Source organism: Bactrocera neohumeralis, chromosome 6 (assembly GCF_024586455.1).
Source record: "Bactrocera neohumeralis isolate Rockhampton chromosome 6, APGP_CSIRO_Bneo_wtdbg2-racon-allhic-juicebox.fasta_v2, whole genome shotgun sequence".
NCBI lineage: Eukaryota > Metazoa > Arthropoda > Insecta > Diptera > Tephritidae > Bactrocera > Bactrocera neohumeralis.
The window spans coordinates 37,908,538-37,932,928 of record NC_065923.1 but is presented as its reverse complement, the minus strand read 5'-3'; the positions used below and the strand labels follow the sequence as shown (position 1 = coordinate 37,932,928).

General features: G+C 37.2%; 3 protein-coding genes across 5 annotated transcripts; 1 reads left to right on the top strand and 2 right to left on the bottom strand.

Moving 5' to 3' along the window:
- The first annotated feature begins 225 nt into the window (after positions 1 to 225).
- Positions 226 to 13,170, top strand: LOC126761485 (uncharacterized). 3 transcript variants are annotated; one of them, XM_050477676.1, is made up of 4 exons: positions 226 to 383; positions 9,757 to 10,053; positions 11,963 to 12,221; positions 12,493 to 13,170. In XM_050477676.1, the coding sequence occupies exons 2-4, from the start codon at positions 9,823 to 9,825 to the stop codon at positions 12,564 to 12,566; spliced, it is 564 nt and encodes a 187-aa protein (XP_050333633.1). In that variant the 5' UTR covers positions 226 to 383; positions 9,757 to 9,822; the 3' UTR covers positions 12,567 to 13,170. The 3 variants fall into 3 exon arrangements, with proteins under 3 accessions (XP_050333633.1, XP_050333635.1, XP_050333632.1); XM_050477678.1 differs by lacking the exon at positions 226 to 383 and adding an exon at positions 6,215 to 6,322 and having other exon boundaries at positions 12,496 to 13,170; XM_050477675.1 differs by lacking the exon at positions 226 to 383 and adding an exon at positions 6,215 to 6,322.
- A 3,183-nt stretch (positions 13,171 to 16,353) lies between these two features.
- LOC126761483 (partner of Y14 and mago) lies at positions 16,354 to 18,515 on the bottom strand. Its single transcript, XM_050477674.1, has one exon. The coding sequence runs from the start codon at positions 18,409 to 18,411 to the stop codon at positions 17,704 to 17,706; it is 708 nt and encodes a 235-aa protein (XP_050333631.1). The 5' UTR covers positions 18,412 to 18,515; the 3' UTR covers positions 16,354 to 17,703.
- Positions 18,516 to 20,034: 1,519 nt separating this feature from the next.
- LOC126761475 (BRD4-interacting chromatin-remodeling complex-associated protein) lies at positions 20,035 to 24,155 on the bottom strand. The gene is made up of 3 exons (XM_050477663.1): positions 21,585 to 24,155; positions 21,295 to 21,514; positions 20,035 to 20,295 (listed from the first exon to the last, which is right to left on the bottom strand). The coding sequence occupies exons 1-3, from the start codon at positions 23,418 to 23,420 to the stop codon at positions 20,255 to 20,257; spliced, it is 2,097 nt and encodes a 698-aa protein (XP_050333620.1). The 5' UTR covers positions 23,421 to 24,155; the 3' UTR covers positions 20,035 to 20,254.
- Positions 24,156 to 24,391: the final 236 nt, after the last annotated feature.

Genomic DNA, 24,391 nt, shown 5'->3' with positions numbered 1-24,391 from the left:
GTGTGCATGTTACAGCACCGTGTTTTTGTTGTGTAATCTAACTGCTTTCGGAATTTTAGAAGTGTCAGCCGCGAGGATAACACTTGAACAGTGAAGTGGTCAACAAAAACGAACATTGAAGCACTTGTTGCTCAGTTTCTGTTTTTTTATATTGAAATATGAAGACAACAACAATCACAGTTGTGTCGCCATTTGCATATAAACCGAGCCTGAACCGAAAACCTGAAACATTTTAGTGCTGACCGTCGCACACTTAACAGTACGCGGTTTGATACGTGACGGAACCGGAAGTGCTTGCACGATAGAGCATTCCCTGTTGTGAATTTAACAAGTGTTTCGAGCGAAATTTGTAAGAGAAAATCGTTGGAAAACGCAAAAATTTGGTAAGTAAAGGAGGAAAATACTACAAAAAATAGCAAAAAAAATAAAAATTGTTAAAAATTGTATATGCAATTTATTTTTTTTTTGCATAAATTACAGACGGATTAGTTTTGCATAAAATTTGCGTAATTATTATCAAAGTACTATATCTTTGTGTGATTAAATCATGTATGATAGTGTTTACAATAATTTTTTTATTGCGGTATGAATGTTAAATTCTAACAGGCTTGCAATAATGTTTTATCCTGTATTTGGGACTAAATTAAATAAAAAAAAATAAAAAAAAATAATAATAATATAATTAAGATTTGAAACAAAGTTTTTAGAGCATAAAAATTTCCAAACCTGATGTTCGGAAAAATTTTGTTTGAAAAAAAAAAAAAAATTTGAGTATATAATTCGAATTTAAAATTTTTCAAACATGATTTTGGGAAAAAAATCTTGAAAAATTAAAAAAAAAAATGAACAAAAAAATTTTGAAAAATTTAAAAAAGAATTTGTTTTCATGCTGGAAAAAAATTTTCAATTTAATATGTATAATTGAATTTTTGAAAACAAAAATTAATTTTGGGTGTGTTATATCCATTTATTTATTTTACTTGAAATAAAATTAAAAAAATTCAAAATCATTTTTTAATACAAAATTTTTCAATCAACAAATTTTCAAACCCGAATCCTGGTAGTGTAAATTCGCAAATCAAATTTCCGATTTCCGATTTATAACTTTAACAATGAAGTTTTTAAAGGCTGAATTGAAAATTCTTTACCCTTGAATATTATTTTTTTTTTTAATTTAGTTTAAATAATTAACTAATTATTATTATTAATCATATTTAAATCTACACAAATTTCACTAATTGTTTTTAAATTAAATTAAATAATTTCAGTGTGAAATTAATTAATTTTAATTAATTAAAAATTATCAATTAATATTTTATATTTTTAAATAAAAATTAATTAATTAATATAAATAAAAAAAATTTCCATTATAATAATTAATTAATTTTTTAAATTATACTAATTTAAAAAATGAAATTTAATGAAATTTGTTTACAGTTAAATACATATGATTTTTATAATTAAAAATCCAAACGATACTGAAATATAGCGATACCTTAAAATAGCTTAAGTCGACTTAAGGCAATTTACGTATGAAATTATGCTGAGAAATTTATGAAAAACTTTATGTTTGGTATTGTTAAAAAAAAAACACATAAAAATGTTATGCTACCAAAGAAAATAAAATAAATTATAAATATATTCAAAACAGAAAGTGGATCAGATTTTACTTGAAGATTTTTACAAGAAACCCAACTTCAATTAAATCGTCGTAAGCTATTTTATCGCGACACATTTGACAAATTTCATGAAACAATCTTTTTATTGTGGATTTTGGGGCGTTTTCTCATAAGCTCAAGCACTTCTTCTTCTTCTTTACTGGCGTCTTTCAAGCACTAAAAGCTCCAATAAAAGTGTTTAATGTGATGATTTACACATTCAATTATTATGGAGATGACACGAAGCCAATCGGTTTATTCAATGCACTATAAATTCGTCGTCGCGCATAACGCATTAGAGATAAAGCAGTTTCGCTGTAAAGCTTCGGAATTTACCTATATACAATTGAGGTTATGGCCATCACTGATGCGGCGTGCTCGCTTTTACAAGAAACCGCATTTCTGATACAAGAAATCACTTAACTGGTACCAATGCTAGTTAAGACCATCTTATAGATCGGCGAAGAGTTTTCAGAAGAGAGAGAAATATTAAACCATTAGCCGTGCTCTCAAGGGCTATTTGCCTTTTTTCTTAACACAACATACTTTCAGGCACCAATGTGTGTACCATAAATTTTTAATGTCCAATAAATTATATTTCAATACTCTGCAAATTAAAATTAGCTAATTAAGTCTGCTGAACAAAATGATTATTGCTATTGTTGTTATAACAAGCACCTTGATAAGCTTAATCACGTATGTTATACTTAAATGTATAAATGTGGGTATGTCGCTGGCGCCTAAGTCCAAAAAAAAAATGCAAACCGGATTATTTGTCTTGCTGAATATGAGACATACATATACCATATATATGTATATGTATATTTTATATAGAGCTATTTAAGTGCATAAACATCTTTCGTACACAATTATACAGTTAACCGATCAATTCCCGCATTCATATTTTGAAAGATTTCTTCATGGCTTATCGCACATTGTATGTCAAATAAAAAAGTTTTTCACACAAGGACTTGATTTTGATCGCTCAGTGGCTATAAACTATAGTAATCTAATCTGAAAATTTGTTCAGATATTATACCGTTGCATTCGATAATATTCTGTGCTCAATTTCGTGAAGACATCTTGTCAGTAGAAAAGTTTTGATTGTTCAGTTTGTATGGCAGCTATCTGATATAGAAGTCCGATACCGGCGGTTCCGATAATGAGCAGTTTTTTGGAGAAAAAAAGATCGATATCTCAAAGACTGAGAGACTAGTTCGCGTATATAAGACAGACGGATATGGCTAAATCGACTCAGCTTGTCACGATCAATTATATACACATATATTTTTTATAGGATTGTTGTTGTTGTAGCGATTTCTGAGATTCTGTTTGGGGGAAAGTAACAAGTAAGCTGTCAATGAAGTCATTTAATTGGAGGTCCAGGAAACGAGCAGTCTCGCCGGATTCGGACCATAGGAAAAAGGGGTTAAGTGAGTTGGGTTTCTGGTACATGCAAAGAGGTGTTTAGTATCGTGCGGGAACTCGTTGCATGCAAGACATAATTTGAGTATGTCGTGGTCTATTCTGGATAGATAGGAGTTTAACCTGCTACAGTACCCAGGACCAAGCTGCGCTAGGGTCACTCTTGTTTCACTCAATTTCTACGACAACGGGTTCAACGTACCAGAATTGACCCGGATTTTATCCAGGCATGAGTTACAATTTCGACGATCTAACTATGTTTGGATCGGTAAGTCACATATTTGTAGGGTCTCCGACGTAGGCTTCTGTGTTACATACTTCATTGCAAACTTAATTTAGCCCGTTCAGGGTATAAATATGGGTTGGTATGCGGCATGTTGTGAAACTTTGCATACAAATTTTATTGATTGGCCTCATGGTGCAACTTGCAGCAATCGTTGGAAAGCATACTAAACATTGTACAAGATGATTTCATGCAGTAGGCTAAAAATCCAGTCGGACGCAAATTGTCAAAGTTGTATGGAAGAAGGTGAGGGGGTAACAGGCATACACTTTCTTCTTCATTGTCCAACCTTTACAAGATTAATGTTGAAACATCTCGACAGGCATACCTTCAGCTACCTTCAGAAACACCAGATGTACATAGAAGAAACTGCCATTGGCCGCCTCAACAAATTTGTGTTGGCTTCAAAGCGCTTTCTCGTTTTAGGAGGGTCTTTATGACACCTTTTTATAGCAGTTCTAGGTACCACAAGGATCTTTTGTTATAAGCTGTCCAAGTGAGATCCCCGTTTTAAGATCGACCTTTTAACCAAACCTAACTTAACTTCATGGAATATATAAAATAAAATCAGTCATTAGGATTCGACTTCAGCACTTTGTGAATATTGTTCGAATTTTGTGAGGAATACGCAGAAATATAGTATTTCCATAAAAGAACACGAAGCATTAATTTAAAAGGAAGCTCAGTAAATACATTACTTTGGAGCCTCTTTTCCTTTACTTGCATGCCTCTAGTGATTTGTCCACAGTGTTGCCAACACGCCATTAACTCTTGTTTGTACACAAAATTCCTATTGGCACTCGATAGAAGAGGCTGTAGGAACATGATGGGAATACTAACAGATTACTGTGTGGAGGCGACACACGCCCGCAGGATAGTGCTGACAAATCGAGAAGACTGCAGGAAATGTCTAGAGCAGGACATCAGGGAAACCATGGAGCATGTCTTGTGCACTTGTTCAGCATTGGCAAGACTACGCTGTAATCATTTGAGGTACCCACAGTATGATACACTATTGGAGGTCTCGATCATGAGGCTGCAGAATCGGTTAAAACGCGAGGTATCTTAAATGTTGACTACTCTTCTTGGACTTAGCTACTGAACTCCATCTGGTGTCGCAAATGACCAAACTGGTTTATGTGTGGCACATTGGCCTACCGATTAAACTAATCTAACCCTTGTTTACCTAAACAGCAGCCAGCCTGGAACCGAAGCGGCATCCAGAAAATAGAGTAGCTTTTGGTACTCATTCTCTGGCTCCTTGAAAATTGCGGATGTGAATATATTTTCCGAAAACTTAGGTGACATACCTTCCACATCTTTATCGATCTTACAGAGCTTTTTGTAGTAATTTGTTATTTACTTAATATGGTACTGCGCTCAAATAAAGTGCAGCACATGTGTTTTGTGTAATTTTAATTGCATCACGGTTGGAAACTTGCATTAAATAAAATCTGTACATATGTATATGTATGTAAGTTTATAAAGAATAACATGGTGCGACGTGAATCACGTGAAACCACTTGCTGGTTGATCTACTCGGTCCTAAGCGGCATTTAGCGGTTTCTTCCGGTTTGATCGGCTTAGCTAATTCTTATATACTAGCCACATCTTGATATATATTTAATCTATATAATATTTAAACGAGCGCATGCATTTCTAGTATAAACTACGGCGAATTAAATGAACGCTCTTGTTTTATAATGCTGAGTGCTACAGCCTATTTGGTGGGGAATATTAATTGCACAGAGCGTGTGATAAATGCAAATTAGGTTACATCCACGCTCTAACTCACAACTACATATGGCACAGTAAACAATCAAGGCCACAGTCAAATAGCAACATGCGACAAAATTGCGTAAGAAAGTCAGAAAATATTCGGCAATCAAAATACTTCCGCACTCGAGTGCCAGCAATCGTATCGTCGTGTCACTAATTATATGACAATTTGACAGCTGTGATAAAATGCTGCATAATGACATAAAAACAAAAGCAAAACGGCATATATGTTTGAGTGCTGGAAGTAGGAACCCTTTGCTTGCTTGGCCACAATTACCAAAGACCTAGCCAGTTTTCGTGCTAAGAACTCAATGTAGCTCCCGTTGCTGCCTGGCTAACCGACCGTTGAACTGGCGCTTACTAGCTGTTGACTAGCGGTTGACTAGTCGCGTAGGCACTATCGGCGCGCCAAAAAGGAACTGAGAATTATGTGCGCTAAGCAAATCTTATCACTGGAATTAAATTTTGCTCTGATTATGCTGATTGACATGGACGAATGTACAAATACCAGGCGACAGGTGACAATAGACAATACAACGAACGGACAAGGCATCTGCATAACCGGGGAACACATAATGGAGTGCAAACTCAAAATTGCCAAAATTAGTTATCAATACGCACATTTGTATGTGTGTGTTTTGTGCGTTGGCAGGGCGGATACTACCACAGGCGCGCTTTGTGTATATTTGTAGTTGGCTTTCTCAGTTCCGTGTGTACAATTGTACTGTTAAGTGTAAAACCCATTGACCTGTTGCATGTATTTTGTACAATTCGAAATTAGTGATGTACGTATGTATATGTATGTATGTATGTATGAGCTTATTGTGCACATTTAAATGTGCTTGTAGGAGGGGTTTACATTGTGATTACAGTTTCGGTCTGATTTCAAATCATTTGTGATAGTACCTGTCAATTAGTATACTGTAGGTGTTACTGCTATTTGCCTTTTTGTTGTTGTTATTGTTGTTGGTGTTGTCATTATTCATGATTGCATTGTGTGTGTGTTGTTGAGATGCCATCATTACAGTCACACTATAAAGCGTTTGACCAGACAAACTGGAGCTTTATTTAGCATTGACTACTGCTAGCGCAAACAGCTTCAGCTTAACGGTGAGATAGTACAATTGTTGCGGTGCAATTTAAGGATTAAAAAGTCTTACTTGCGATTCTACTAAATGTAAGTGCAAAAGTGTATAATTAGTTTTCGGTTTGGTGGAGTTTTTCTTAAGCAAAGCCAAGCGTATCGAAGCTTCGAGTGAAAAAAAAAATATTTTTTTATAAAAATTTTCTTTAATAACGGTATATGTATTGCAATTGTGTGAATACTACGATGTTTGGCACATACTTCGGGTTCAGAAAAGAATAAAAAATATAGCATAGTTGGTTATTATGGCTATAAAGCTTCAAATGTTGCAGTTTCTAGCGTTAGTAGTTGAATAGTTACCAAGTGCAGTCAGACAGTAGGTGTACTAGTAGTCAGCCAATGTAGAGAAGTTGTTTCTTTTTTCTTGACTTTGAGCTCACGCAGTAACACTGGTACCAGAGCTTGCATGCAGACGAACCGCGAGTATGTAGTTATCAGAGCCAAATAATATAAATAAATATAGCAGCCAAAAGCGAAAATAGAACCAAACGCATGATAATCCAGCAGCAACGGTGGCAAACCTAACCCAAAGGACGTTGGACCTACAGACTGGGCATCCTTTCGTCGATAGATAGACGCCGTGGGCTCCTGAATTCCACCTGATCCAATTATTTAGTGGATATGAGTGCTTTAGAAGCTTCCTGTATAGATTCCAGCACGACATTAGTGCGAACTGTACGACTTGTACAGATTGCATAGAAGACACTGAACACGTATTATTTTATTGTTCTCACTTTTTAAGTACAAGGAAAGAACTACACTCAGTGGTAGTTTTACGGTGGAAAACTTGACTACGTTCACCCATGTCAGTTCACTGCGAAATGGAAAGCTGTCAGAGAAGCGGCACCTTCAATCATGACAATATTGAGACATATAGTATGTATACATCTGTCCGTCAGTCCGCACAATAGAAGAGAAAATGCTTTAACCCTCCCACTTAGTAATACTTAACCGTGTGGTTAAGAGTTTGTACGTTAAGCAATGACGAAGGCTTTGTAAAAATCGCGCTGCTCAGCGTTACACTGGCTGCTGTTTAAAGGGTGCAATCTTATACAAAAAGACTTGAATGTTGAATTATTAGAAATATTTTGAATGAAATATTCGCATAGCTATAACTAACATAAATACACTCGGTTGTAGTTTTACGGAGGAAAATTTGACGACATTCACATGTCTCAGTCCAATGAGCAATGGAATGCTGTCAGCGAAGCGGCAGACTCAATCATGATGAAACTGAGACTTTTTCAACAGATAAGGCGTCCGTCCATCCGTGCGATAGAGGAAATAATATTTAATCTGATGGTTTCGTGGGAGAGATATGTGTTGGTAAGGTTAAGTGGATTAAAAAACCGAGCTTCGGGTTTCGATTGTTTCCTCTACTATTAAAAAGTACTACTGGTAGAGTTTGTAATGGAACGCTAGGCAATGCCGATTTACTATATTATAAATTTACACAACTTTCCCGTGGTGATACTTTATACGAAGAGAGGTCGATGCTGCTAACAGCCGAGACCAGAGCAAATTGATGGTCTCTCTTCGAGATGTACCTGCATAATTCTGAGAAAAACAAGCAACGCGGTCCATTAGGCAGATGATATGAGTTGAAACAGCTTATCTTACTTAAGTTCAGTTTTGTGACATTGAAATCTCATTTGCTCCCGTATAAAGAATGGAAGATTTACAGAGATTTAAAGTTCTATTCGGTCGTCGTTACGCAGTTCTCAAGCAAAAAACGAGCAATCTTATACAAAACGACTTAAGAGTTTCTAGAAAATGGTCGCCTGTTAACGACGAAGATGATATTATTCTAGCGAGTTAAATGTAAATGAATTACTAAGACCTTTGGAGATGGGTATTCCCATAGCATAGCATAAGCATTCCATACACAAATATATATTGTCACATAAAATGCAAAATAACGTATCATCAAAAAAAAAAAAAGTACAAAAATTTAAATTGAGGTTTTTATTCCCTACGATTCTCTACATCATATTTCATATATGTATAAGTTAAATTTTAGGGTTTCGCTATCAGTTATAACCAATATACAGCCATTTATAATAACCATTTTATAACCAAAACTCAAAAATTATTTCAAAATGAGTGGATTCTATTATATTGTTATTCCTTCGCCTGAAAAGTAATGTTACGTTGTTTTGCATTTTAGGTGACGATATGTGAATACTTAAAGATAATTTTTAATGCAAAACGAAAGCTCTTCGGATTTTTGTTTTTTTTTTCAAAATTCATATTATCTTCAAATAATTTGGTCTATAAATAAACATAAATTTTACATTGTTTTGTAAACAATTTTTATAAGCTACCACTAATGGCTCTGCTATCAGAATGGCATCAATATTATCAACGAATTAGTGGTGTTACTTTACCTATCAGCAGTTCATTGTGTTAATAAGTTACGTAACCTTGAGATCCGCATAAGAGACCCCCAATGAATTTTACGAATTTTAATCATAATTAAAGCTATTATAGCAATTACTGACGCGTTGCTTAAAAAACTTATCATAATATATGCACTCGTATGTACATACATACATTGGAATGTATGGTATGTGGTGGAATATGGCTTAGGCGTCAATTAGGCGATCAGATGCGATTAAAAATGGGCGTGCGAAAATAAGCAAAATTAAACAAACATATAAACATAATATTTGTATGACTTACGAGGTGATATGATAACTGAAAACAAGAAATTATAATAAATTAAAAATGTATTTTTGAAGAGGGCACAATAATTAGGGTGTGGTAATGAGCACATTTTGTGTTTAATTATTTTGAAAATATTATTACATACATATATAAATGGCATAACTTTGAAATATTTGAGTGGAAACTTTCTTTTTCTTTGAAAAAGTCTTTATACAAACCCTTTTTCTTGCAAAATTATTGAAACTCACCGGAGGAAACATGGCTTCTTGTGCAACTACAGTTACGGTACTTACGTGTGCCGCAAAGTTTCACTAACTTTTCGCTGCCGCTAAATGATGTTTCAGCTGTCACGTGCAAATGTGCGTGGTACAAAGCGGCGCACATACCTTCCAACTGACCTGACTTCATGCAACGTGAGAGCCGTCAAGTGTTGAAATTTCTACACTTGTTGAACTTTCGGTTTCAACTTACATGTTTGACGCTTGTTGTAATCGAAACCCCTTAACGCCACCTAACTGCTTAAAACGTGTAGACGCACCTGAATTCGGCTAAGCCTTTGATATGCTCACTTACAAATAAATTTTTAATTTTTAGCGAAAACACTGGAGTTTAAGCATTATTTAAAAATTGTAGCATACTTTACAGCGCCAAATGTAGCGCGTCATTAAGCGTGACGATGTCACATGAGTGTTGCCTGTTTATTATCCTCCAATTAGTCGCTTGTGCTGACGTGTACATTTTGTTTACTTTTATTCTTATTTATTTCATTTATATTATTTTACATTTTCTTTCTTTTGCAGCGAGTGCCCTTGACCACGGCAAGTAACCATCAACGGACGTAGCACCCATTTTATCACCATATTAAAATGGCACAACAACATAGACCTACTGCATTGGCAGCCGTCAACTATCAGCGGATATATCTCACTTTGGTGCTGTCAATTGTGTGGCTGGTGAGTGACGCTTGCGCAGCGCCGATGGTGAATGCGTTGGCGGGCATACCGCAGTACGGCACGCGTCAACAAGCCGATAAGCAACTGACATTGTTGAACGAATTATTTAACAACGTTAATGAGGAGGCACTCCTCAATGAATTGGTGAGTATAGCAGAGAGTCTACTTTATAATACATTCGTGAATAGAATAGAATTTTAAATATAATGGGAAAATACACACACTTTTGCAATATAAGGCTGCTAGTCTTCAACTAAATCTTCGATACAAGGAAGGCAAGTCGCAGAAACAGCTGGTTTCGAATCAAATAAAATGTTTTGAAATATAATATTAAGAGGTTTTACCAATTTAACGAGGTATTCTCATACCAGCTGTGTTCGTTTAACCAAAACTTGGAGATTGTCGAAACCAATAAGCAATAATATAAGATAGCAAAGTTTGAAATAGGTCATACACACCAGGGAGTTGTTTTTTTTCAATAAGCGCGCAACAAAAGTCAAAATATCAATGAAATTCTCTATTGCTGTGAAAGTACATTCGATGCTATTATGTATGGAACACGATTTCTTTTACATGGGCACCAGGTGCATGCTTGGAGAACCCAATTTTCGACTGTTTCCAAACATAAATCGGCCGATACTGAAGTAATTTCAGGTTCGATATTCACACGAAGTTCAGTAATCGTCGCTAGCTTTTTGGCATAGGCCATAGACTTGACGTAGTCCCAGAGGGAATAGTCTAATGGCATCAAATCGCACGACCGAGGCGGCCAATTGACTGGACTATTTCGTGATATAACACGCTCACCAAACTTGGTTTTCAATAAATCGATTGTGACATTCGTTGTGTGGCTTGTGGCGCCGTCCTGTTGGAACAATATTTTGTCAAAGTCCATATCATCCAATTCGGGCCAAAAATATTCGGTTATCATTGAGCGGTAGCGATTTCCATTCACAGTAACGTGCCGGTCTTGATCATCACGGAAGAAGTACAGCCCAATGGCGCCGCCAGCCAAGAAACCGCACCAAACTGTAATTTTTTCGGGATGCAATGGTGACTCATAGAGTATGAGTGAATTACTGCCTGGCCAATATCGCATATTTTGCTTATTAATGAAGCTATTCAGCCAAAAATGAGCGTAATCGTTGAAGATGATGAAAATCCGGATTCACTTTCAAGTTGTTGCTCAGCCCATTTCGCGGACATACGACGATTCTGGTGGCCAAAAGGCTTCAGTTCTTGCGTCGATTTGATCTTGAAAGGATGTAGGCCAAGATCTTTTCGCAAAACTCACCACAATGACGTCACAGAGATGGCCAACGCTTGAGAACGAAGTGTGAGTGACTGATTTAGGTCTTCCTCAATTGATCCGTTAGCTGCAGCAATATTCTCGATACTACGGGCACTTCTTTTTCTCACTGGCACGGGAGCATTCTATACTGTGCCTATGGATTCAAATTTTTCCACTAGACGCTTAATTGTTGATCTGACAAGACGATTATGGTGACCATAAATTGGACGTAGTTTAGTTCACTGACTCCGAATTTCGGTAGTAAATTTTAATAATTTCGACTGGTTGTTGGATCGCATATCTTTCCATGATGAAATGGCAAACCTTACTGAACAGAAATGTCAAAAGAGCGGGAAAAATATGGTGTCGTTTGCTGTCCCTATCGGTCTACCAGTTCATTTTGCCCCTTTATATAAATTACGTCATGTTTTTTTCAGAGGAGAAACTTTGAAGGCTCTATAAAAATATATATAAAAAAACTTTGTAGTATAGTACATTTGAGCACGAATCCGCAGTTCATTTTGCCCCATTACGTCATGTTTTTTTCTAACCTCAAAAAACTTTGTGGATTTTGAGTGGCAAACTCAACTTTTTAAACATTTTTCCAGTCCTTGTATTTTTTCGTCTTTTTTTGAAAGGTATTCTAGCTTCGTTGCGATCAAAGCTAACGTTTTACCATTTTATTTTTATTTTATTTTTATATTTTGTATTACATCATTTAGTCTGAGCTATTAATTAATTATTTTAACAATTGTTTTTTAGAAAAAATATCGTCGGGAGCAGCCCAATTATCTAAGTAAGTGGCCCGGTTTACGCGATCTCGTGCTAATGCCTGACTACGCGGATATCGCTCTCAATAGCGATGATGGGGACGACAACTACGAGCTGCCGAGTTTCGAGGAGCGTCTAAAGCAGATATCAACAAATGCGCTAGATGGCGCTGAGGTTGCTCATGATTCTTCAGCAGGCAGGAAAGATAATAATACATATAAAACTCAAGGTGTAAAGAAGAATTTACAATGTAAGTCGAGAGTTCTCATCATAAATGATCTATAAATAATTTCGTTGCATAACATTGTCTGACTAAATAACCCTTTTATCTCATTATTGCATTCACATGGCGCTGCGGCAACTAATCGAACTGCTATTACTAACCAAACTTATTTTTGCATGTCTCCATATATTATTTACGACATACAGTACATAAACAATGTAAGCACCACATAAGCATTTAATTACCGTTATTTATACATTGAATGTAACCCCGATATTAACACTGTGCTCTTTCTCAGCAGATATGTCGCCTTGCCACTTCAAAATCTGCAACATGGGACGCAAACGGAATGCCCGCTACTTCGAGGACTAAGTACAGTTAGTTACACGATGTCGCTAATGTCACATTTGTCTAATAAAGAACGAAATTCTGATCGGCCAAAGCTACTTAATAGTTCAACTACATACGTACATACATACAAACATGCACTAACTTATAGTATAGAGAATATAATGGAGTTGTTGTAAATTTGTAGGGAACCCAATGGTGGGTGGGGGGAGACGTACGAAAAGTATTTAGCTGTAATTTAAACAAATTCATTCAAATTTATGTACCGTTTTAAAAATTAAGAAGAAGAAACAACAACAACAAAAAAGCAGTTACTGTTTCAGAAATTGTACAGTAACAAACTAGAAAGTATTTATTGTCTTTGAATGTATTCACACGCACACTTGTACGTAGCGTTAGTTTTACTTAATATTTAAACAAATTATACACGATGTGAACACACATGCATACATATTTATTGAACATAAAAACATACCAAATTGGCGAGAAATGTACCACCAAGCTAAGAAAAATATATTAAAATTTGTTGAATACCGCAATGCATTCATACTTACATACATACATACGCATATGCTAAAATGCATTTGATTTTTGTTCAAAAATTATATGAAAACCTCAAATTGGTAAATTTCTTGTTTTAATTTTGTTATGACTTACGAGTAAGGAAGGAATATAATCGCGTATTTGAGGAATGTTCTACGGATCATTCTGAACAAATTTTTTCAGGCAAAAGTTGAAGAAATCTGAATGATCGGTTGCAAGAGATATGTGCTATAAAGGGTGATCCATTTCGTGGTTTCCTACTTTTTTAAAGAAAAATCACAGAAGCTTCAAAATCGAAAAAACAGTCTTTAGCATTTATTTTTTGAAGATTGATTGAGACGAAACGTTGGCCGCGGCTACGTCTCAGTTGGTTCATTCGTTGAGTCCAATTTTCGATTACTCGTTGGAGCATTTCGACTGGTAACTGGCGAATGACAAGCGGAATGTTTTGCTTCAAGGCCTGAATCGAAGCGGGATTGTCCGCATAGACTTTAGATTTTACATATCCCCACAGGAAAAAGTCTAACGGTGTGATATCACACGATCTTGGTGGCCAATCGACCGACACAAAACGTGAAATTGTTCTCTAAATAAATCCATTGATGGATGCGATGAGTGGGAAGTGGCGCCGTCTTGTTGAAAACAAATATCACCGAGATCACGAGCTTCAATTTCATGAGAGCTATCAGATAGTCGGTTATCATGGCGCGATAACGGTCGCCATTGACGGTTACGTTCTCACCGGCATCATTTTTGAAGAAATATGGACCGATGATTCCACCGGCAAACAAACCACCGTTATTTTTTCTAGATGAAATGACAGCTCATGAATCTCTTCAGGTTGCTCTTTGTCCCAAATGGCGCAATTTTGTTTGTTTAAAAACCCATTGAGCCAGAAATAGGCTTTATCGCTGAACAAAATTTGGTTCGAAAATATCGTAAATTCTTGGAATTTTTCAAAAGACCATAGAGCGAATCGATGTCTTTTGGGAAGCTCGAGCGGCTCCAGTTCTTGAAAAAAGTACCTCTCCTCGGATCACCCGTTAGTTGTTCGATCTGATTGATTCCGACAAAAGATTAATAGAATACCAAAACACACCTACGTATTTTCATTCCGATATCTCAAAAACTGATGGACAAAGTTTTATGATCCCCACAAAATTTCGGCTTAAAATCGCTAGCTCGAAACCGGTGTCAGACCCTAGGCAAAGGTTTCTCTTAAGCAAAGTTGTTCAGAATGATCCGTAGAACATTTCCTGCTTACGCGATTTTTCCGTGTTTTTTGTTTTTTAATATACATCTAGTACACTCGCAATTTGAGCTTAATCTTAAAAGCTTTGAAAATTATTTCGATATTTCTCGCGGAGATGATCAGATTGCGATACATAGTCTCTGCGACTAAGTTATCTCTGTTTTAATTGTTATAACGGATACCTAATCCCGTTAGGATGGAAAGGATTGGAAAAGTTGTCATTCAGGTCGTGCTGTTTCGACGGGGTCGGACATATGGAGAGGGGTATTAGGTATGTAAGTTTGGTAGGGCATGCAAAGAGGTGGTTAGTGTCATGCGGGGACTCGTTCTGGATAAGTTGGAGTTTAACTTGCTACAGTATATAGAACGAAGCTGCGCAAGGGTCACCTTCGATTCTAGCGGCAATTCGAGATCTTCGTCTGCACAGTTATGTATCTTTGTCAAAGTAACTCCAACGAAATATAGTTAATAGTAGTAGTGCTTGTCAAACAAGGTAACTATAGGTAAGTGGTCAGAAGAGAAAACTGGCACATGTCTTCATGTTACGTAACCTACTGAGCAGTGAAAAGAGGTTAAGGTGTAATCAGAGACATGAAAAAATAAGTAATAGCTGTTTGCTTTGATCCAGTTTCGATGTAAGCTCCATGCGGGGACTATAACCAATCTTTGAAGACTCATCAATCGGATAAAAAAATTAGTTTTATTATTATATTTAGTATTCGTTCTTCGAGGTTAATTTTCCAATTCAGTTTGGCATCGATTTATTTCGTTGAGTGAGGGTAGATCAAATCGAGGTATTTCTGTTTTACTCGTTAAAAGCATCAGTTTCGTTTTATTAGGGTTAACACCAAGTCCGTTGTTTGCAGCCCTTAGGTGGAACCTTCGTAGGGCTCTTTCCAAAATCTCACTAATTGTGCATGGAAACATCCCTGATAATCAACAGTAGTAGTCCTCTTCACCGATAAAAGCTGGGAAAGGACACCTCCCCGTTTACGTAGATCCGATTGTTGCGGGTGAGGATAATCATTATGTTGTTGTTGTTGTAGTGGCAGAAAATATTCTTGAAGTAATTTCGAGGAATGGTGCCAAGTAGACAGTTCTTGACCGGATAAAAATCTGGGCCCGTTCCGGTTACGTAGACCCGACTGTCGCCGGATCGAATAATCATTCTGCTGCTGTTGTTGCTCTAGCGGCAAAATTCTGCGTAGTTGACAGTCTTGGCCGGATAAAAGTCCGGGTCTGTTCCGGTTAAGTAGACTTGATCTGCAAACCATGCCTTTTATGTCGCCATGTGACAGAGAATCAAGAATCGTGTTTATTTCTAATATTGTTGAAGGTTCTGATGTTGGTTGAAGTTTTAAGAAGGTTTTGTTTAAAAAATCGAGATAAAAAAAACCGTTGTTTTTCATGTTTTCAAAATTTTGTATAATTTTAATTGAAATCTATAAGCAGCAAAGACAAGGATCATCAGTTCAAAAAACATAATTCTGATATAAACGCACACACTCTTATAAAATAATGTATCTTTTCTATTCAGATCGAATTATTCTCTCCAAGAGTAGATTGAAGAAGTCGCACGATATGGAGTCGCTTTACCTGAAACCTCGTTCGGTATCGAACGGGTCGGAGATGCCCTTCCTTCGTATAAATTTTGCGAGGATACCAAATTCAGACATCGCGGTATAAAGGAAGCTCCTTTTCGACACATGGTGAATATCTCGTCAGTTGTTAATTTTCCAGGCCTGCAGCTATATTGATGAGGTCCAATCAGTTTGTTGACGGCGGGGCTTTAGTCTTTCAAACAATACGCTCGATAGAACCTTATATGCTGGCGGCTTATATGAGCAGGCTTATCTCTTTTTGTGACACGGATAAAAGTTGACTAATTATTAAATAACGAAAAGTATTTGGGTCTCTTTTGTGACAAATTTTCAGATAATATCTTTAAGATATTATAATTCGAACATGGGCAAAATTTAATTGCCATTTGATATAATATATTACTGAAGCTATAAATAGTCATCATAATTTAAGCATTTTATTGATATTTCATTGTACATAATATGTATTTTCTTACTTAGTTTTACAAAAACTCTTTATTTTTAGTTAAACATTTATTGAATTCTAAATGTCGCTGGAGCTTATATGATTCACAACTTTGTTTGTATTCAATATTGATTTCACCGCTACAAACTATACATAAATACTATATATATATATATATTTGTTATTTTTTTTTTAATATTTGCAGTAAAAACTACAATAGACCTCACATAAAATTGTAAAACTAATTTTAAAAAGTAAAAGTACATATTTATAATTCGTTTTTACTTACTGTTATTTGAAGCATCTTCGTACACAGTTAAACTCTATTTTACAAATACATACTACAGTTTATAAAAGTAACATGGCTGCTTTATACAGTTACAGTTTGATTTATCGTCTTCTTTGGATTAATGTTCACTTATTTTGTTTACTTACTTAATATGTTTTTTTGACAATCTCTATATTGGTATGGACATTTTTTAAATGCTTTTCGAAATTTTTACACAAGCTAAAACACCCGATCTATGTTTATTCTTATGCTAAAACCATGATAATTTCGTTTATTACTCTATTAATTTGTCTTTGCATGGAAATTGAATGCGCAAGTTTTAGGCAGTTGTATACTTGTATTATTATCGATATAAATAATTGAAAACTTAACTATGTATATGATCATTAAATTTAAAAGAGCATCACAAAGATTTTTAACTTTGCGTTTTACAAAATAAAGATTGCTTCACTCTTTTGTTTTTGATAAGCTTAGTTTATAATGCACAAATAAATGTATGTACATGATGAAATTATGCAATTTGCTATAAACAAATATTTAACATTTTTGTAGATAAAACGAAAGCACAATATCAAATAATTCAATTGACCTAAAATCATGCAAAATTCTAACACTTGCATAAAACAGTACACACATAATTTAACAATAAATTAAACTCTGGGCAAACAAGGACCGAAATTTTGATGAGATTTTAATATGCGATATTTACCAAAATGATTTTGCATTTACAATTTTTTGGCAGACAAAATAAATTTTTACACAATAATATTACATCTACAAGTCGGCTTACTTAAAGGAAAAAATAATAAGCCCAAAATTGTATGTAAGTGTAAAATAAAATAATAAACTTTTAAAATATTAACACTAGAACGGTTATTTATGTGTATGTATGCATATGCATTAGCTGTTATCCGTTCTGACAGACAGATAATCAGTGGGTGGTGACGTACAGCAAATATAGTGTTTCGCTTAGTTGTTCCATGGCACTTTGGAGTTTTACAGTGTGCGCATAAGATTTTGACATGCCAATTTTAGTCGGTTCCTTTGACTTTACCTAGGGCTTCTTCTTCCTCTTCAAGCTGCTTAATTTCTTTAATAACATCCTTTTTTCGCTTCACTTTATCTAATTGATCTTTTTCGGGTTTCTTAAGTTCACCACTTTTGATTCTTTGCTCGATTGTCTCTATTTCACGTAACTTTTTTCGAAGCTTTTTCAATTTTTTCGATGTATCAAGTCCTTCATCTGACTGCATCTGCAGGGAGGCCTGCAAATCGCTGGCCAGTTTAACAACAGCATCGTTATTATTTGTACTTGTCTTATTAGCGTTGGTATTAACTTTGGAGACGGTTGCCTTTGACGTTCCGTTGTTAGCAAGAACGAGTAATCCAGGTATTTGTTGTGTTTGTGACTGAGGTTGCTTAACTTTTTTATTGTTACTCGTCCCACTATTAATTGATTTAGAACCTACGGAATTTTCCTGCTGCTTTGCGACCTTCTTTGCTTTGGCACGCTCTTGCTTTTCTCGCTCTTTTTTGGTCTGCTCGGCCACAAGTGGACACATGCCAGGCGGAAGCGTGCTCTTACGTTGCGCAAATTGCTTACCTTTGCTTTCGTACAAGGGCACCTCTTCTTGTGGTACATAGCCGTCTTTAACGCGGCGAGCTTTGCGCCATGTACCATCCGGTCGTTGAGTCGCTGGGATAAATTTTCCATCACTATCGGTTAGATAGGTAGTCATTTTTTGTAATGTTGGTAATGTTTTCTTTAATAATAGGAAAATCACAAAATCGGCGACAAACTGCTTAAAATTTTTGCAGTAAAACAGCAAAAAACAGTGAATGTCAGAAGTCAAATGTCAAAATGTATGGAATAGTGTTGCCGGATGTGTCTAAAGAATTGGAGCAGTTTCATTGACAAACTTCTTTAGTAGATGTCGCTGTGCATGGAATTATCTTGCTAGAAGCAATTTAATTATAGTGAGTTTATGTGTAGAAATGGAAAAACTTTGTAAATGCTATAGTCACGTTATAAGACACGGACCCATGATTAGGAATTCTTAATTTTTTTTTTATTTCACTATTTTGTTACTCATTAAGCATAAATACTCTTTTGCTGTTGTTATCGTACATAAACCCCGTTTGATGATAAGGATTAGATAAGATGTCATCCAAGTAGTCCAATGGTAGGTCCATGAAGCGTGCTGTTTCGACGTGTTCGGAACATGGGGAGAGTGGTGTCAGATGTGTAGTGTTAGCAGGGGATGCTGGAGTCATGCGGGGACTCACTGCGCAATATCCAGAGCGAAGCTGCCCAAAGGTCACTCTCGTTTCTCGTGGAAACTCGATATCTAGGCCTGTAATTGGTGATGGTTTGGCTCTAAGTATGCCTAGGGGTCATTACTCCTCGTTATGACTCCCTTCTGTTGGTGCGTTTCTCAGGTTTCAGTAGTGGAACCATTCTTCCGATTTTCCACAAATCGGGTATGTGACATGTTGAGGACCTTGGTTAGGTATCTAACTCCTGTCGAGCCTAGGTGCTTTAACATCAGCATATTTATTCCATTGGGGCCAATGGATTTAGAAATGTTGCTTTATTGATGATACTCCGTACATTCTCATCGGTGAAAGTAAGTGGTGCGCAGTCTTCTAGAATTTTGCGCGGTCGTCGGGTAACATAGCGTTTGGCTTTGTCTACCGAAGGATGTAGTGTAAATTGTCGGCCAAAATAGCTCGCGCACTTCTTTGGGCCCGAAGAGACATGGCCATTGAATTGTATTTTAACTTATCAGGTCTCTTCGGGGTAGACAAAGCCTTGACAATAATTAAAAGCTTATTCACGCCAGTGGAGATATTGCAAGACTTCAGGTGCTCTATCCATTTTCTCCGTATGTGTTGATTTCCTATTTGCCGAATCTCCAAATTGAGACCTGGAGTCCATTGCAGTTGAATTGTAGAATTCGTTTTGTAACGGGTGTCCGTGGGTGATCCTGGAGGTGAAGGAGGGGCGTGTAGGTGGTGGTTTTTGCAGCAGTAGAACCCGCAATGCGGTTGTCGCACTGTGGTGTTGGTTGCCGATGCCACTGTTGAGTGTTGCGGGGGAAAATTCTTGTAGAACACCAGCCAGAAACCAGAAACCGTTTCGTAAATAACTTTGATGTACACTTTCGAATTAACAGAACTTCGTCGGATATAAAATCAGGACCTTTCCAAATATATCGACTCGACGGTCACTGGAACAATACGACCCTTTCGTCGACTTTAGAACGTTAGAGTAGAATATTTTGGGGTTTGTTATGTATTGTGTTCCTTTATTGCGATCATTTGGAATCTCCAATTAATCCCAAGTAAAAATTATTTGTAAGTAATTTTTTATATTTCATGTTTTATTATTTTTAACACCATTATATTTTAATGGAATACATAAATACTTTTTACAAACGAGTCTAGTTAGATATTAATAAAACTAAAGTAAAATAAATTAAGATTAAATAGAAAAATAATTAAATAAATTAAAAATTCGCTAAATGTTAGTGCGGCTTGCGAGTGATGTTTCGACATCTGCTTGCTCCAAAACGATTCGATCTACCGCGTGTTACAGGATCCTTTGCTTTGCACCGTTACATCTGTAAAGTTTGAGAATATGCGTCAAAAATAAAAGTGAGTATAATGTTTTCAAGTGAGCTGTTAGGAGTTAGTTAGAATTCCCAAAAACTTTTTTTTCGCATTTTCCTAAAGTATAATATCTTAGCAATATTCTCAGAAAATATAAAATAATTCCGATAAATATTTTTCGAGTTATTCGATAAATAGCAAAGGGTTCTCTGGAGTATGGAGCCATGTTTAGAAGTTCACGCAAGTGAGCAAAGTTCTCTGAGCGCCATTCACTTGGGAGTGGCCAGAAACCATTCTTTTACATATAGCTCACGACATCCAGTCTTAGACCAAGTATCCTCTGGTTAGCTAAAAAACATCTGTTTGAAGGCGAGCTAAAGTGAGAAGGCGAACCATCCCACCTCAGGGTTGTGCGCTAAAAAACACTACCTAAAAAACGGATAGAGACCCTCTTTTGATTGCAAACGTGTTAAGGAGTTAGAGTTTGACAGTTTTTTTTTGATGCTTTTTGAACTGGTGTCGAAAACTGTTCGGTAGATTTCAGTGATATTGCATGATCAGAGGATTTTTTTAATTTCGATTTTCTATAAACAATTAACTATTGGTTTTTTCCAAAACACCTGGGAAAAAATTTTTAAGTCCGCCATTTTGTTAAATTAAAAAAGATTATCTCTTCATAATTTTTTTTGTCCGATTGATTTTAGACGAATATCCAAGCATTAGTATACTGACCGCAAGGGGATGCGGTTGGACTGGATCAACCCAAAAAACCATTATCTTTAAAATTATTAAAGTTTCTTTATCAAATTCTGTTAACTCAAGTCGAGACCTTATTTAATGATGCTCTGTTTTCCCCTTCATAAAATAAAATAATTTACTGGCAACAAAAAATATGTTTAGAATTGTAATGGCTCTGACTACATGGCTCTGACTACACCTACCTCCCTAATTCAAATTATCGCAAGTTTTGGGAACCTTGTTAGAACTAATCAGTATTCATATTAACTCACCAATGTGTAGACACGAGGCATAGCATTCCATTTGAGACTCGCTTGTGTACATGTAACCATCCGAGCCGCAGACGATCTCCTCATCCTCGTCGTGCACATTGGCGCACATGCGCTCGCAATACTCTTCGGTGTCCTTCTGTTCAACCGGTGCTGGCGATGTTGACATCGAAGGTGCATCACCTGGGGTTGATTGACGTACTGGTACGCGTCCATAGAAGTCCTTAATTTGACAATTTTGACTATGCTTTTTAGATCTACTTTTAAAATATGGTGGAGTTTTGTGCACTTACCGAACTGGCGCTTTGTACATCCTCATCGTCCTCTGGATCATCCGCACTGAGCGAAGTGTCGCTGCCGTAATTGTGGGAACTTGATATAGGCAAGTTTTGCGTAGTGGATGTGGAAAATGCCGCGGCCGAGGTTCTATAACGTAAATGCTCATTGTCATCGCCGTAAGCTTGCGGTGGCGAGTTTGTGTACGACGCGTGCACAGCGTCGCGTTCAGTAAACTCGAAGCGCAGCGGTTCAGGTGTGCGGCTATGCAGCGCGTTATAGCGTACTTTAGAATACGCTGGCGCCAACGTTGTGGGTGCGATTGTGGTGGGCGCCGGTATTACATGTTTAACGGCCTTATTACCGTCTGAATTTACCACGAATAAATTGCTGCCGGTCTGATAGCTGCCACGTACAATGGCGGGGACGGGATCTTCTTGATAAAACAGCTGCGATACTTGTATCGGATTGTTAAGGTAATTGTTGGCGGCGGAAGAGCCGGAGCCAGAGGCTACATTATCATTGCTTGTCGTTGGCTGGATGTATTGAATGTGTTGTGTATGCTGCTGTGATGGCAGATAGTGAGCATGACTTCGTTGGACCGGCTCTGGTGCGGCTGGTTGCTCGCGTTGCAGATACTCTTGTTGCCGCACTTGATGTTTATCGCTTTGTGTGTCAAGCTGTTTATAGTTTGGCTCATGTTTGGGTAGGAAATAGTCATTCGAGTTCATAAATTTTATATATTCTTCAGCTTCATGCGCCGCCGCGGTCTCTGTATCGGTGTGTTGTGGCTGCTGTCGCATGCTTGCATAATGCTGCGCAGCCTCTTCGGTCCGTACAGTGGGTGGATAGTGTGCATGGGGATGCGAGTACGGCACCTCTTCCTCAGCCAGCTCATTATTCTCATAGACGGCATAACCAGCGCTATTTGGCACCGGGTGCTCGTGCTTCACGTGTGGATGCAGCACAGGCTCTTCGTGCGGTCGAATCATTTCATAATGAAAAGTTGGTGGTCGGTTGGGTGATTGCTGCTTGCTCTGCAGCAATGCTGGATATCCTGGATAGGGCTGCTGTATGTGTGGTTTCTGCAGCTGTTGTTGTTGTGGTATGGGATGTTGTTGTATCATGTGGTGTGGCTTGCCAGCGTATTGCTGTAGCTGTTGCAGGTGCTGCCTATAATTTGGATCGTGTGGTTCGAGTAAGGGGCGCACAATCGCTTTGCCATTGTATGGTGGCGATGCCTTGAAATTAAATTCTTCGTGTTGTTGCAGCTGTTGCAGCTGTTGTTGGTGTTTTACCGTTTGAGATGGCGCAGTCGACTGCGACAGTAAAGCATTTGGATGTGTTTGTGGTTGAGAATGTGCGGCGAACGGGTAAGGCGGTCTGTACACGGACACTTTGCCAGCATTGAATGGGACCGGACCTTTGGAGGGTAAATGGTTTATAACCCCCTTAGGCTTTTCAAAGGTGAAACGTGGCGGCGCGCCATTAACAGGCAGACCGTTCTGTATGCGGCGCATAATCGGCGGACGCGATTTTTGCTGAGGCGGAGCGCCCGCTAGCGGCCGACGATTGGGCATGCCTCCGGCTTGTAAATTATCAGCGCGCGCAATGACACGTTGTGCAGCGGCCCGGTAACGTTTGGCCGCTAAAGCCTTGGGGTCCTGCAATATTTTCATTAGTCGCGCATAGCGTGTGCTATTCGTAGCGAGTTGTGCAGCGTCGGTGCCAGCGCTTGGAGGAGCGTGTGTGGACGGCAGCTTTTCTGTGGCTTCGTCGGCGCAATGCGTGAAGCTGCAGAGTAAAGCAGTAACAGTTAACAGAAATGGAAAAATAACTGTTAATTTCGCCATTTTCGGGAGATCCGCGAGTATTTACTTTAAAAATGTTCTGTATAGTTTATTTTTGTTTTTGTTTTTTGTTGTTTATGAGTTGTTTATTGTCCAAAACTTTATTTGTCTTAAAAACATTTTCTTTTATCGAAGTTGATATTCACTATTATTTGTAAACTTGTATCTTTATTGGCATTTTCACAAAGTAACACTTTATTTAAAGTCCTTTTGGCTTTCTATTACATTGCTCTTGCTCTCTATAAGCGTCAACACTACTTTTTAATTTATGCTTGCATACAACACTAATAAATCCTTTAGCGCGTTCGGTACATCCGCGTATGTCGAGCGTTCAATAGCGCGTCCAAATCACGTTTGAAACGGTGATGAGTGGTCGCGCTTGCGCTTAGCTAAGTTCCAGTGCCGGCGTCGGTCTGCGCTCTGGCTTGCAGTTACTTTTACGAAAACTGGTTATATCTCTTTCTATTCTACTTCATTGTTGCATTTCTTTTCTCGGCCACTGGCTGTCTTTGTGGCTTCTCGTGTTGGCTTATTGCTCTGTAAACGCCACTCTCTGGAAGTTTATAGGCTTTCGTTCCGTTCAGCGCCGCTTTTGTATAAAGGCGCCTTCATATGTATGTACAAACATACTTGTATGATTATGGGCAGCTAGTCGGCAGCACTAGTTTCGGTTACTACTCAGCTGGTTTGAGCTACTATACCAAATTATAAGTGTTTACGTACAAATGTAGGTGTATAATTTTCTTCTCACAGTGTTCAAAAATGAAAGTTCAATAAGAAGATATGAATAATTTTAGAAAAAAAGTAAAAGTTTCAAATACTGTCGAATTTCAAAGAGCTCAATATCATCTATTCCGCTCTCTTAGCGCTTCAGAAAGTAATCATTTTAATGTGTTCTCTCCGAATTTTAAAATCTTTATTTCTGCGTTTATCTTCACTTTAGAAAAAGGTTTGATCTAGTGACTGCTCTGGGC

Coding starts and splice junctions, on each gene's coding strand:
- LOC126761485 (XM_050477676.1), top strand. CDS start 9,823: ATGGCACAACAACATAGACCTACTGCATTGGCAGCCGTCAACTATCAG. Junction 10,054..11,962: donor AGGCACTCCTCAATGAATTG/GTGAGTATAGCA, acceptor ATTGTTTTTTAG/AAAAAATATCGTCGGGAGCA. Junction 12,222..12,492: donor TGTAAAGAAGAATTTACAAT/GTAAGTCGAGAG, acceptor GCTCTTTCTCAG/CAGATATGTCGCCTTGCCAC.
- LOC126761483 (XM_050477674.1), bottom strand. CDS start 18,411: ATGACTACCTATCTAACCGATAGTGATGGAAAATTTATCCCAGCGACT.
- LOC126761475 (XM_050477663.1), bottom strand. CDS start 23,420: ATGGCGAAATTAACAGTTATTTTTCCATTTCTGTTAACTGTTACTGCT. Junction 21,515..21,584: donor ATGTACAAAGCGCCAGTTCG/GTAAGTGCACAA, acceptor TGTCAAATTAAG/GACTTCTATGGACGCGTACC. Junction 20,296..21,294: donor TGCCTCGTGTCTACACATTG/GTGAGTTAATAT, acceptor CAAACTTTACAG/ATGTAACGGTGCAAAGCAAA.